Raw genomic sequence first — 14494 nt, 5'->3', positions numbered from 1 at the left:
AAAGTCTGCAATATTTCAACTACTTATGCCTTTAGGTGTTTTAGAATGTTGTTTTGCATTTTGATATAATTTTCTCTTTGTCTTTGCAGTTATTTGAACTAGAACTTTGGAAAACATGGTTGAACAACCATCTTACATATGCATGTATGCAAAAGATATTATGCTTAAAAGGGTTTTGGTGGTGAAACACAAAGCAAAGAAACAAAGTTAATTTATCTGAAATTTTTCCAATTTTCTCATAAATACCATGAAATATCTGACACAGATTTTTGAGAAAATTAAGAGAGGATAATGCATTTTTTAGCTCAATTTTAGAAAAATATTACATCTTTTTTTTCCTGGAATATTATTTATGGAATACAGTTTGCATGCCATTTATTCTGTAAATCAAAAGCAGTCAGTTTTGTTTGAGATCATGAACTTAATGCATTACAGTTCGTTGTCAATATGTTTTGTTTTGGTACCTTTCACCAAAATCCCTATTGCTTTAGGTGTATATTGGAACATAATGAGTGGAAAAAGCTTTAAACTGAATGGCCTTTGGTGGATGAATTTTCCATGTCTTGAGCATGGTATTAAGATTTGTTTATGGCTTGGTTGTGAGTTTAATTGAAGTATGCCTAAATTTGAAATGATAAGTTTTAGAATGACATCACAGTGTAAGCATGCGGATGGTTTGCAAATGACATTGAGATTTTATATGGATCATTTTGATACATAGAAAAATAATAAAGAGCCAATAAAACAAGTTATGTTATTGATAAAGACTTGCTGAAAGGTCATCTTGGTATGACAATATAACAAGATTAATTCTGATACTGGTAATTAATTAACTACAATGTATTTTCAGTCAGTGTGACTTGGTATTTTAAATGTTATGAGATGCAACTGCATGTTAAATGAACAGGTATATGCACCTTGTCAATGTAACAGTTACTTGTAATGAAAACATCCACAAAATATTCCATCACTCATTATTCAAGATTTACTTTCAATTTGTATTTTTATTAAGAAGATTAACTTATATAGTAGCAAGTAAAAAATACTTTAATATATTATTTTTTACATGGTAGTCTTTAAATCTATTTTCCTTTGCCTTATTATGGCAATCAAATCTAAATTCCACTGATTTAACTAGCATGAACTTGATAAATATATGAAACACCTTTTATTATCCCAGGCTGTTAAAACAGAAGCTGCAACAAAAATTGAGGCAGGTTTTCGTGGTATGAAAGCCAGAAAAGAAGTCAAACATAAGAAGGTTTGAGAAGCTCTCTAAAACTTCTGCTACATTTGAAATTGATGATATAGGATTTAGCTCTTAAAGAAAAAAGCATTTACAAAAAAATTATATATTGATGCAAAAAAAAAGGATATTTTGGTTAAGTGATAAATTTCCTGAATGATTCTAACTATTCTGTCTCTCATTGCATAAGTCTGTTATTCTAGGAAGTAGAAACAGAAGCTGCCACTAAAATTGAAGCAGCATTCCGTGGAATGCATGCCAGAAAAGAAGTTAAACTAAAGAAGGTTTGAGAAACTGTCTAATACTTGGGGCATGTTTGAAATAAATGAGATAGGATTAAGATTGAGATTTTAAAGAAAAAAAAAGTATTGATGCAAAGAATGATATTTTGGTTTACTGATAAACTACTTGAATGATTCTGTGTAGTCAGTATCTAATATCTTGTTTGTCATCATAGGAAGTAGAAACAGAAGCTGCCATTAAAATTGAAGCAGCATTCCGTGGAATGCATGCCAGAAAAGAAGTTAAACTAAAGAAGGTTTGAGAAACTGTCTTATACATGAGGCATGTTTGAAATAAAAGAAATAGGATTTAGGTCTTAAAGAAAAAAGCATTTATGAAAGAATTATATATTGATGCAAAAAAAGGATATTTTGGATAAGTTATAAATTTCCTGAATGATTCTAACTATTCTGTCTCTCATTGCATAAGTCTGTTATTCTAGGAAGTAGAAACAGAAGCTGCCACTAAAATTGAAGCAGCATTCCGTGGAATGCATGCCAGAAAAGAAGTTAAACTAAAGAAGGTTTGAGAAACTGTCTAATACTTGGGGCATGTTTGAAATAAATGAGATAGGATTAAGATTGAGATTTTAAAGAAAAAAAAAGTATTGATGCAAAGAATGATATTTTGGTTTACTGATAAACTACTTGAATGATTCTGTGTAGTCAGTCTCTAATATCTTGTTTGTCATCATAGGAAGTAGAAACAGAAGCTGCCATTAAAATTGAAGCAGCATTCCGTGGAATGCATGCCAGAAAAGAAGTTAAGCATAAAAAGGTTAGAAAAAAAATGAATTTGAGTTTATTTGTAACAGTCTTCTTGTGCACATTATGAAAGGTTGTATTAAATTCTGAAAAGTAAGAGATACAAATACTTATCTTTTTAGATTTCTTCACTGATAGGTTCTGTCATTTATTTTCACCAATATCCTTTATAATGAATGAGATTACATTTACTTTCCATCACTCACTATAAAATAGTCAGATGCAGGAACTATATATAACAATAAATACTGGGTATCTTTGTATGAAGGCAAGAAAATAATTCAAACACAGAAGGATTTTAAAATACAACAGAAATTATACAAAATAATTTTATTTATAAGTAGAAAGTAAAAAGAGAGTCTACTGTAATATAAGAGTTAAATGGTAGAAACTGTCATTTTTCAAGAATTTTAACCCACTTTTTGTGTGAGTAGAAGACAAAGGTTTTGATGCAAAAGATATTTACTGTTTGCAATCACAGATGGTAGAGACAGAAGCAGCCACAAAAATTGAAGCAGCTTATCGTGGTATGAAAGCCAGAGAAGAAATCAAACATAAAAAGGTGTGAAAATTTGACTAATGTTACATATAAAACTTTCAGGAGATTTGAGTGAAATTCCAAGTATAAATATATCAGAAGAAAGCCTTAATTAAATACAGAGGCACAACCTAAAGCCTCTTTATTTAAATATATACTGTTCTCTTATCTGATTTGATATAATCACAGGAAGTAGAAACAGAAGCAGCTACAAAAATAGAAGCAGGCTTTAGGGGAATGAAGGCCAGAAGAGATGTCCGGCATATGAAGGTTTGTTTTTACACCTACTGAGATACATTAAGCAGACTATTGTTAGGTGGGAATTACATGATTGACTACAGATAACCTGTAATCTGTGGTTTAAAATTAATATCAGCTTACCAACATTTTTATTGATTTAAATGATCCAATTTGAAGTCTTAATTGTACACCCAAATATTGGAATGTCATTGCACACATGGTTCTAAGAATATTTTTGTCTGCAGGGTAAGGTTGCTATTTGGGTTACTATAAGCACTGTGCACTGTTCAGTTAACACAAAAGTGGTATCTTATGGTTGTTAAGCATTCTTCACAGACTTGTGCATATTGTGTTCTTTCACAGCACTATAATTCCACAGAATGGCTGAAAAATATTGACAGATGCAGGTTTCTAGCATTCTCTTTTCAGAACTGGTCATTAATGTTATAACTAATAACTACAGTTATGTGTGCTACCATTGATATCACAGGAATTGTGGAGTAAATAATGATGGTTGTCTGAAACATTTGTTCACTTTGCCACATTTTATCTTCCAACTGGCAAAATATCTATTAAATACAGAAAAATAGTTCTCAGCATAATGTATTTGAACACTTAAACATGGATTTCTGATTGAAAGTATATCTAGCTTGCTTCTTATTAACTTATTATAATTTATATGTACATGCATAATATCAGGTGACTTGTTAAACATTCATACAATAGGAAAGAGAGGTTGAAGCAGCAACCAAGATCCAGGCAGGATTCCGTGGCATGCATGTCAGGCACCAGGTCCAGGTTATGAAGGTCTGTCTCACCTGACACATTGATAGCATGGGACTTAGCTCACCCAGTGTGGTCCTGGGTTATTAAATATCTCACCTGACACATTGATAGCATGGGACTTAGCTCACCCAGTGTGGTTCTGGGTTATTAAATATCTCACCTGACATATTGATAGCATGGGACTTAGCTCACCCAGTGTGGTCCTGGGTTATTAAATATCTCACCTGACACATTGATAGCATGGGACTTAGCTCACCCAGTGTGGTCCTTTGTTATTAATTATCTCACCTGACACATTGATAGCATGGGACTTAGCTCACCCAGTGTGGTCCTGGGTTATTAAATATCTCACCTGACACATTGATAGCATGGGACTTAGCTCACCCAGTGTGGTCCTGGGTTATTAAATATCTCACCTGACATATTGATAGCATGGGACTTGGCTCAGCCAGTGCTGTCCTGGGTTATTAAATACTGAAGTATGCATTTTACTAGTTTTACAAAGGCTTATTTTCTTGAGATTCCTTTTCATCTACATCCTTGAGAGGTCAGTAATCTGTCATTGTTCGAAATTACCACTTTGCATGTGATTATGTATAAAGTGGATTTAAATCCTTTTCCTATCGTGAAAAAGCATGAAAATGGTATTTCACATCATATGTATTTGACAATGAAGTGGATAAAGAAGGTAATTCTGCTTGTTGTCCTTTTGTGTGACAGAATGTTGTTTCTCGTGTGCATTTTCCACTCTGCCCCCGGAATTGTTTGGGTATTTCAAATGGAATTAATTCCAGGATATTTTGATGGCAGGGTAATACTGCTTAAAGTCAAAATATTATCCTTGTTATGTACCCCCTCCCTAAAGTTCTATAGTTTCATTTTGTCTTATATTGAATGATATTGAATATCTGAAACAGTTCCAACTAAACTTTATATATATTTTTCATAAAAAATAACATTTTATCATCTTTTAAAAGAACTAAACGATTACATAGTTTATAGTGTAATATGATGGGTTATGGTAGAGCATATCATATGATATTCTATGCAGGAGGTGGAGTCAAAAGCAGCTACAAAAATTGAGGCTGGTTTTCGAGGCATGAAGGCCAGAAAGGAAGTGAAGAAAATGAAGGTGTGTTTTTTATATTTGGTGGTACAAATTATGATGTCATTTTATTCTTTAGATGCAATGAAATATTGCTACATCTTAAGAACATTTCTTATTGATCTGGTTATATTGTGATATTTTAATCTCATTTCACTTTGCCTTATTATAATATCTAGTATAAAGGTTTCTCTGATAGTAATGATGATAAATTTTTTAATATGCTTTTAATTTAAATCTTAATTCTCCTATACCTTTTTTGAAGGTGAATGGACTGTTTTGATGAATTCAGTCTTTTTCACACAATTTTGGCAATATAATAATCAGAATTATAGGATTTTGTGGAAAGTATTTTGTAACAATTTTCAATCAGATGAAAGCAGGTGTTGTCATTTACATAGGCAGCAGAAAGCCATGCTGCCACAAAGATCCAAGCAGGATTCAGAGGCATGCATGCCAGACAGAAGGTCAAGGTCATCAAGGTCTGTCTCACCCAACAACACATTTGTGTCTCACCTACCGCACTTTTCAAAGTGTTTGTTTCATCTGAAGTCTGTTTTATTCAGTGGGTATTTCAACCAGAGCATGTATGTTATCCCTGGGACATGGTTCCTGATCTCAAACATTTGTCTCATGGTGTGCTGTTTGTCTCAACCAAAGCATTTGTATTTCATCCCAAGAGTTGGTGTTTAATTGGATCCACTTTTGACACAGCTGTCATATTTGTGTTCTATCATTAGGATTTAGTTTTCAACCTTAGTGTATATTTGCTTCTATTTATCCCATATTTTCTCTCTCTTACTCCTTGCTGTTCAGTGTTATGTTGTGCAATATATGATACCATGTTAACAATCCTTTAAAATGACCAATTGAATTGTGATGCCTTGGTCTTTTTAAACCTTCTTGTTGGCATTTCACATATTAACATAACTTCCCTGTCTTACTATTATTTAATCTTTATATCATGTTTTACATTAAAGCATTGGACAGGTCAATATGTTAACATAAGCACATAGCCTTGTTTATTAAGGAAATGCATTGGTTTTGATTACACATGAGCTTTGAGAACCAAGTCAAACAGATAATAAAACAGTATGTATTTAAAGTGTTTAAAAACTGCATTTAAAGTGAGTTAGCATGTCAAATCATTGCCACTTATCCCAACCGAATACTACCATGTAATTTCAAATAACAAAACCAAAGCTCATCCTTTTATATTTCCTGATAAATAATATGTAAATATGCTGTTACACCTGCAGCAGTAATATGCATACATTACTACATCATTTGGCAGACTTTTATAAACTGGAGGAACAGATAAATAAGTCATAATTATCACCAGAATTTTGAAAAAGTGAAGTTTGAACCTCCTATTTTTTTTTTTTTTTTTTTTTTTTTTTTTTTTTTTTTTTTTTTTTTGCTGACTGAGTGATTTATCCCTCTGTATGTGGACTTTATATGAGATTTATAAGTAACTTGTCGAAGTGATTTACATGCATTAAATGCTGTGCTGCCTTCATAAGGCAAATGCGTGTGCCATACAGTTATCAGTAATTTTTGTGAAGAAAGTGAAAGCATGTCTCCCTTGGAAACAAGAGATCTGCATCTTGTGCTGTTGTGAAAATTCTATGGAGAGTGGTCTCCAATCTTCACTTAGCATGCTTCTGATTTGTGAATCTCTTTCACATCGTTCTGATGTGATTTCCTGGACAATCGGTACTTTAATTTGAGGGTAGTTTATCTTTTGTAAGGTGTTATTTGGGAGAGATTAAATGTCTTTGCAAGATATGCACATATACAAATTGTGACTTTTGGACATTTTAAAACTTGCCATTGGTAGTTTACCTTAAAACTACTATGCAGCTCTAAGCAAAATATCCTACTTTTATTTAAAATAATAATAATAATAATAATAACTGTGTTTTTATTTAATGAGACTATAATCCCATGTAATTCATTAGAGATCAATCTTTGGTGGAGATTATGGTTAACTTACTTTTTCATTTCCTGGCAGGAAACCAAGGAAGCAGCTGCGTGTAAAATCCAAGCAGGTTTCCGAGGAATGAGAGATAGAAAACGAGTCAAAGAAATAAAATCTGGTGTAAGAAGTTGCCTTTAATATCCCTTTAAAATGGTAGAACCTAGTCTGGTTCCATGCTGCTTAGCTTCTGCTCCTTGTAGTGACTGCTACGTAATCTATTACCATACGTCCCATCTGGTCATCTGCAATGCTTTCATATACCAATTTTGCTAGTTGTCCAGCATTAAGTATGGATAATGTACTAATTCTGAATTTTAAGTGTATTTATTTTTTAATTGAAATGTATTTGCAGTTAGTAAACTTTCATCATCAAGTTGACATGTTGGGTGGGAAAGAATACCTTTTTTTTTACTTGTCTTACTAGTCTTGGGCTGCTTTATTGACATTTTGCAAGCTTCTGAACATACGCTATAGTGGTACTAGTAGATCATGTGCTGATAAACTATCTGTAGCTGTCGGCAATAGAACATTATATTACTGGATACATTTAGATATCCATTGTTAGGCGCTTTATCTGTATTCTACCTGGATATCCCTGTTATAGTTTGGAGGATGTAGCAATGTATTCTCTCTGCATGGGGTTTAATAGGAAAGTATCCATGTGTATGAGCTAAGCAAATATGGCTTCAGATGTTTTCTCTCAGGGTTTTTCATTATGTACACAATTGTTTGCTGATATATAATTGTTGACATCTCAATGTTTTTCAGTGAGTGGCAAACACATTGCACGGCATTTATCTTGTTGGCACACTGCATCTCATTATATTATATTATATTATATTATATTATATTATATTATATTATATTATATTATATTATATTATATTATATTATATTATAGCAGGCATTTAATAGTTTATTCCAGGAAAATTGTTCACACAGAGGGGGTAGAACTGAAAGGACAGTAAAAAAATCACATACAATACAGGGTGTGGGGGAACTAGAAAAATTACACTATACCTTTTTGACTAAACTTTTCAGTTATTTGTTGAATTATTTTCACCATACATGTGTAGGGTGATTTTCAAGAGTCTTAGGTTTCTTGAAAAAGTGTAATGTGATTAATGTGTGATATGAGTGAATTTGAAGAACTGAAAACAAGATAGCCAAGCTTGATGACTAGAGACAGACTTTTTTTTTACTGATGAATATATTGTTGTTTACAATCTACCATTATTTCCCTTAACAGTTCTTAGTACAGTATTTACACCTCTCCATACAACTGATGTCATGTATTCTGAGACATAGATATCATCAATATTTACACCTCTCCATACAACTCATATCATGTATTCTGAGACATAGATATCATCAATATTTACACCTCTCCATACAACTCATATCATGTATTCTGAGACATAGATATCATCAATATTTACATCTCACTTTACAACTCATATCATGTATTCTGAGACATAGATATCATCAATATTTACACCTCTCCATACAACTCATATCGTGTATTCTGAGACATAGATATCATCAATATTTACACCTCTCCATACAACTCATATCATGTATTCTGAGACATAGATATCATCAATATTTACACCTCTCCATACAACTCATATCATGTATTCTGAGACATAGATATCATCAATATTTACACCTCTCCATACAACTCATATCGTGTATTCTGAGACATAGATATCATTAATATTTACACCTCTCCATACAACTCATATCATGTATTCTTAGACATAGATATCATCAATATTTACACCTCTCTATACAACTCATATCATGTATTCTGAGACATAGGTATCATCACTATTTCTAGGAGGAAAAAGCAGAGGCAGCTGCCACAGAGGCACTTAAGGAGCCTGAGCCTGCTGCTAAAACAGAAGAAAAAGAAGAGATAGATATAGATCTGAATGACCCTGAAGTGGAGAAAGCAGCCACTAAGATCCAGGCAGGGTTCAAGGTGGGAACTGCTGCTGTCACTACTGTCATCTCCTCACTTTAGCTTCTCTCAGTTTTCTCCAGTCTTCTTGTACTGTACTTTTATCTCTAGTTGACCACTCTGTTATCTACACTACTGCTGTCACTACTGTCATTTCACTTTAGCTTCTCTCAGTTTTCTCCAGTCTTCTTGTACTGTACTTTTATCTCTAGTTGACCACTCTGTTATCTACACTACTGCTGTCACTACTGTCATTTCACTTTAGCTTCTCTCAGTTTTCTCCAGTCTTCTTGTACTGTACTTTTATCTCTAGTTGACCACTCTGTTATCTACACTACTGCTGTCACTACTGTCATTTCACTTTAGCTTCTTTCAGTTTTCTCCAGTCTTCTTGTACTGTACTTTTATCTCTAGTAGACCACTCTGTTATCTACACTACTGCTGTCACTACTGTCATTTCACTTTAGCTTCTTTCAGTTTTCTCCAGTCTTCTTGTACTGTACTTTTATCTCTAGTAGACCACTCTGTTATCTACACTACTGCTGTCACTACTGTCATTTCACTTTACCTTCTTTCAGTTTTCTCCAGTCTTCTTGTACTGTACTTTTATCTCTAGTTGACCACTCTGTTAACTGCACTACTGCTGTCACTACTGTCATTTCACTTTAGCTTCTCTTAGTTTTCTCCAGTCTTCTTGTACTGTACTTTAATCTCTAGTTGACCACTCTGTTATCTACACTACTGCTGTCACTACTGTCATTTCACTTTACCTTCTTTCAGTTTTCTCCAGTCTTCTTGTACTGTACTTTTATCTCTAGTTGACCACACTGTTATCTACACTACTGCTGTCACTACTGTCATCTCCTCACTTTAGCTTCTCTCAGTTTTCTCCAGTCTTCTTGTACTGTACTTTTATCTCTAGTTGACCACTCTGTTATCTACACTACTGCTGTCACTACTGTCATTTCACTTTAGCTTCTCTCAGTTTTCTCCAGTCTTCTTGTACTGTACTTTTATCTCTAGTTTACCACTCTGTTATCTACACTACTGCTGTCACTACTGTCATTTAACTTTAGCTTCTCTCAGTTTTCTCCAGTCTTCTTGTACTGTACTTTTATCTCTAGTTTACCACTCTGTTATCTACACTACTGCTGTCACTACTGTCATTTAACTTTAGCTTCTCTCAGTTTTCTCCAGTCTTCTTGTACTGTACTTTTATCTCTAGTTTACCACTCTGTTATCTACACTACTGCTGTCACTACTGTCATTTAACTTTAGCTTCTCTCAGTTTTCTCCAGTCTTCTTGTACTGTACTTTTATCTCTAGTTTACCACTCTGTTATCTACACTACTGCTGTCACTACTGTCATTTCACTTTAGCTTCTCTCAGTTTTCTCCAGTCTTCTTGTACTGTACTTTTATCTCTAGTTTACCACTCTGTTATCTACACTACTGCTGTCACTACTGTCATTTCACTTTAGCTTCTCTCAGTTTTCTCCAGTCTTCTTGTACTGTACTTTTATCTCTAGTTTACCACTCTGTTATCTACACTACTGCTGTCACTACTGTCATTTAACTTTAGCTTCTCTCAGTTTTCTCCAGTCTTCTTGTACTGTACTTTTATCTCTAGTTGACCACTCTGTTATCTACACTACTGCTGTCACTACTATCATTTTCTCACTTCAGCTGCTCTCAGCTTCCTCCAGTATTCTTGTACTATTTTTTGTCTTTTCTACTCTAATTCTTGTCTATTTACTATAATTCACATTATTCTGCTCTACCTGTAGACTTTTCTGCTCTAAATTTATTCTACACTACCCCACTATTCTTCTACCATAGTATACAGTACCATAGTTTTTGGCAAAAAAGTCTACAGCACCATAGTTTATGGCACCATAATCTACAGCACCATAGTTAATGGCACCATAATTAACAGCACCATAGTTAATGGCACTATAATCTACAGCACCATAGTTTATGGCACTATAATTAACAACACCATAGTTAATGGCACCATAATTAACAGCACCATAGTTAATGGCACTATAATCTACAGCACCATAGTTTATGGCACCATAGTTAACAGCACCATAGTTTATGGCACCGTAGTCTACAGCACCATAGTTTATGGCACCATAGTTAACAGCACCATAGTTTATGGCACCATAGTCTACAGCACCATAGTTAATGGCACCATAGTCTACAGCACCATAGTTTATGGCACCGTAGTCTTCAGCACCATAGTTTATGGCACCGTGGTCTACAGCACCATAGTTTATGGCACCGTAGTCTACAGCACCATAGTTTTTGGCACCGTAGTCTACAGCACCATAGTTTTTGGCACCGTAGTCTACAGCACCATAGTTTTTGGCACCGTAGTCTACAGCACCATAGTTTACAGCAATGTACTCTTTAGCACTGTTGTTCACCGCATGCTGTTATTTGTATTAAACATTTCCTTCTTTTTCGTGAAAATGTTTTTTGGAAGATTTAATTTTGAGCAAACTTTTTTTTTAATTATCAGGGATTTAAGGCACGAAAGGAAGTTGAAGCTAAGAAGTCTGAAGCAGGAGCACCTTCTTCTGGGGCGACACCAACTGCAGAGGCAGAGGCGACACCTGCTGACACAGAAGCACCTCCTGCAGAGGAGAAGAAAGAAGAGGAGGAAGAAATTGATATTGATCTGGAAGATCCTGAAGTGGAAAAAGCTGCAACTAAAATTCAGGCTGGTTTTAAAGGTAGTTTGATGTAATTTGTGTATATGTGTTGGGCTGTGTTTGTGCTTCTGATGTGTTGATTGTGTTAGTGTACTAAATATACATTGTGTTCTTCTTTTTGCATCTTGTTTGTGTATCTCTATTTATATACATTATTTTAATTGTGGATTTTTTTGTATGTATCTTTTAGGACTTAAGGCCAGAAAAGAGGTTGCTGCCATGAAGAAAGAGTCTGAACCAGATACTTCCCAGACCACTGAAGGTGAAGGTCAGGGTGAAGGTCAAGGTGAAGGTCCAACAGAGGGTGAGAAACCTGCTGAAGGTGAGAAGAAGCCAGAGGAAGAAGAAGAAATTGACATTGACTTAAATGACCCAGAGGTCGGAAAAGCTGCAACTAAAATTCAAGCTGGATTCCGTGGCATGCAGGCAAGAAAAGAAGTTGCCACAAAGAAAACATCAGAGACAGCTGCTGAGGAGGGTGAAAAAGCTACAGAAGAACAACCTCCAGCAGATGTAGCACCAGCAGAAGAACAACCAGCAGAACAACAACCAGCAGAAGAAACAGCAGCAGAACAGCAACCAACAGAAGAAACACCAGCAGACGCAGCTACTGAGGAGACTGGATAAATATACCTTACCTTAAAACTGACCTTGACCTTGAACAGAAAGTCAGATCTGTATATATGGACATGGCAGTTGATCCACACATGTTATACCATGTGTAGTATCCCTGTACAGTGTACAGGTATATAATTATCTATGGCAGTACACAAGAAAATGGTGCATAGTAACACCATTTACTACTTGCAGAAACCCCAAAACAATACTGCAACTTTATTTATAGTTTAGAAGGTCTTTGTTTTCTGGCTCTTTTCAATAATTTATTATTGTCATTATGATCACTTTTTTGATAATTTCCAACTTATCAAACTTTTGGTTGGGGCAAATGAGAAAAAAAAAACTTTTATTTTTCAGAGATATAAGAAAAAGTGGACATTTCTAGATGTGAACAATTGAAATTTCAATACTTTGTTTCTAATGTTGGTATTATTTTAAATAGTTATGAAATCATGAAGAGATGCAGATTCACTCTCTAAAACTGTTATAAACATTTGATTTAAGGATAAACATTACCATCCAATGGGTCTTTTACCCCAGATAGGAATGTTATTGCACATGTATAGCACCCCAATTTAAATTTTTATTCTCAAATTTCCTTAATTACCCAGCAGTGTTATGGCCAAAGAATTTGGTTATTCTGTTTATTTACATACAGTGGTCAAAGGAAAAAATACCACCTCTCTCATTGTGAAATTTATGATTTATAAATGAACATAAGAGAATTTTAGATTGTTTTGATTGTTGATTTTGGATTGTTTCATGTCTTTGAGGGGGGCAGTAGAAAGTGGCATAAGCCTGCAATCATTTTCCTCATTTGTTGAGATTGAAAACATACTTCAAGTAGCTACTATTTAGAGTTAAATTTTCAACAAAAAAAATCATAAAAATTTAAACAACTGAACATCTCAAACAATTCTCTGACAGTGTAAAACAAGTTTAGCAGTTTCTATCCTTTTTGTTTGTATTTTATATTGTAAAGTATGTGCATTTATTACTATGGGTTTATTTACATTTAAAGACATATTTATGGATTTGGATGTCTATCTTGAACACAGTTCTGTACTACACACAAATTCAAACACTATTCATATTTCATTAATATTTTGTTTTCAAGTTTGATAATTTGATAAAGTATCTTGCCAAAACAAATATCTTCAAATAAAAAGAGGTCACTTTTGCAAACTTTTAATCACACTACACATGTAGCTGTCGTTACAAGTATCTGCAAAACAGGATTTTGGAATTGATTAATCAATTTAAGTTTGTTTAAAATGCCTTTACACCTCACTGGTATAAATAAGAATGCCAGAGACTTCTTCAGACATTTATAGCTACATTGTAAATTGCATATGCTTGTGTTCAATAATTTTGAAAGTTGAAATATTTCATATATTATCAATAAAGTTCCTTTTCAAAAAAAAAAGCGTCTGAATTTTTCACAAGCCATTCTTTCCGATAGGACCCTTTTTCCAACGCAAACTTACTCTCTACATATATCTTTATACCTCAAATGGAGAAGTTGCTTTCTTTTAAAAAAAGCAGAAGCACTAACTTTGTGTTCTGATGTCTACTAACAATAACTGGGGCTTCATTCCACGAAATTTTGGAATGAGAGAGGCCGGGAAAAGCGATTCTGGAGGATGTCAGTGGCATGAAGTCTATTAGTACTTAGATAAGATCGTCGTTCTTTTTCTTAATAAAATATTTTATACTTGGTTCTGTTCTAATGTACTGGTGGGTATCACAAGGTCGCCATTGCTATCGTGCAGTATCCATTTTTTTCCTTTTTTAGATATTTTTATGTACAGACATACTGCCATCATCGTCATAAGTTATTTAGACTACGGCGCTGTATGGACCCCGAATTAGTGTTCTACTGTCAATAACTTTATTGCAGTGAAACTGCTGAACTCTCAAAAGCTCAGAAAATTTTAGTTCAGTAGAAAAAGAAAAGTAAAAAACTTACCTGTGGGCAGGTGGTTGACTGCTGTCAAAGGAAAAGGTCCATTTAGGATCAGCATATAGGATCAGTTGTCACTTATGAACCAAGTTAGTCGAAAATTTATGCCTCCCAGGAGGATATCCACTCGTGAGTTGACGATACCATAATTTTGTAATTTTCGAGAAAACCCCGTTGACCCGTGTTTTGAAAGGTGCATCGCCTCGAGGATGATATTATTGTGTGGAAAGTTTCTTAAATGATGAGGGAATATGACCGCTAAGTCATTTTTCATATTTACTGAATTTTGACA

The 14494-nt window shown here is 34.1% G+C and overlaps 1 protein-coding gene across 8 annotated transcripts in view; it reads left to right on the top strand.

Moving 5' to 3' along the window:
• LOC106162302 (uncharacterized) overlaps positions 1 to 13665 on the top strand; it is a 42934-nt gene extending 29269 nt beyond the window's left edge. For 3 of the 8 annotated variants that reach the window (XM_087016607.1, XM_087016602.1, XM_087016606.1), the window contains 14 exons: positions 1181 to 1261; positions 1450 to 1530; positions 1704 to 1784; positions 1971 to 2051; positions 2225 to 2305; positions 2774 to 2854; positions 3020 to 3100; positions 3797 to 3877; positions 4908 to 4988; positions 5363 to 5443; positions 6976 to 7062; positions 8783 to 8926; positions 11429 to 11642; positions 11812 to 13665. In XM_087016607.1, the coding sequence (XP_086872733.1) occupies positions 1181 to 1261; positions 1450 to 1530; positions 1704 to 1784; positions 1971 to 2051; positions 2225 to 2305; positions 2774 to 2854; positions 3020 to 3100; positions 3797 to 3877; positions 4908 to 4988; positions 5363 to 5443; positions 6976 to 7062; positions 8783 to 8926; positions 11429 to 11642; positions 11812 to 12248 (1692 nt within the window). In that variant the 3' untranslated portion in view covers positions 12249 to 13665. The remainder of the gene's footprint in view (positions 1 to 1180; positions 1262 to 1449; positions 1531 to 1703; positions 1785 to 1970; positions 2052 to 2224; positions 2306 to 2773; positions 2855 to 3019; positions 3101 to 3796; positions 3878 to 4907; positions 4989 to 5362; positions 5444 to 6975; positions 7063 to 8782; positions 8927 to 11428; positions 11643 to 11811) is intronic. The other 5 variants (XM_087016608.1, XM_087016609.1, XM_087016603.1 and 2 more) reach the window with 4 other exon arrangements.
• Positions 13666 to 14494: the final 829 nt, after the last annotated feature.

This window comes from Lingula anatina, chromosome 7, assembly GCF_051362555.1.
Source record: "Lingula anatina isolate TDL-2025a chromosome 7, LinAna3.0, whole genome shotgun sequence".
Lineage (NCBI taxonomy): Eukaryota > Metazoa > Brachiopoda > Lingulata > Lingulida > Lingulidae > Lingula > Lingula anatina.
This window is presented reverse-complemented; position numbering and strand designations above follow the sequence as displayed.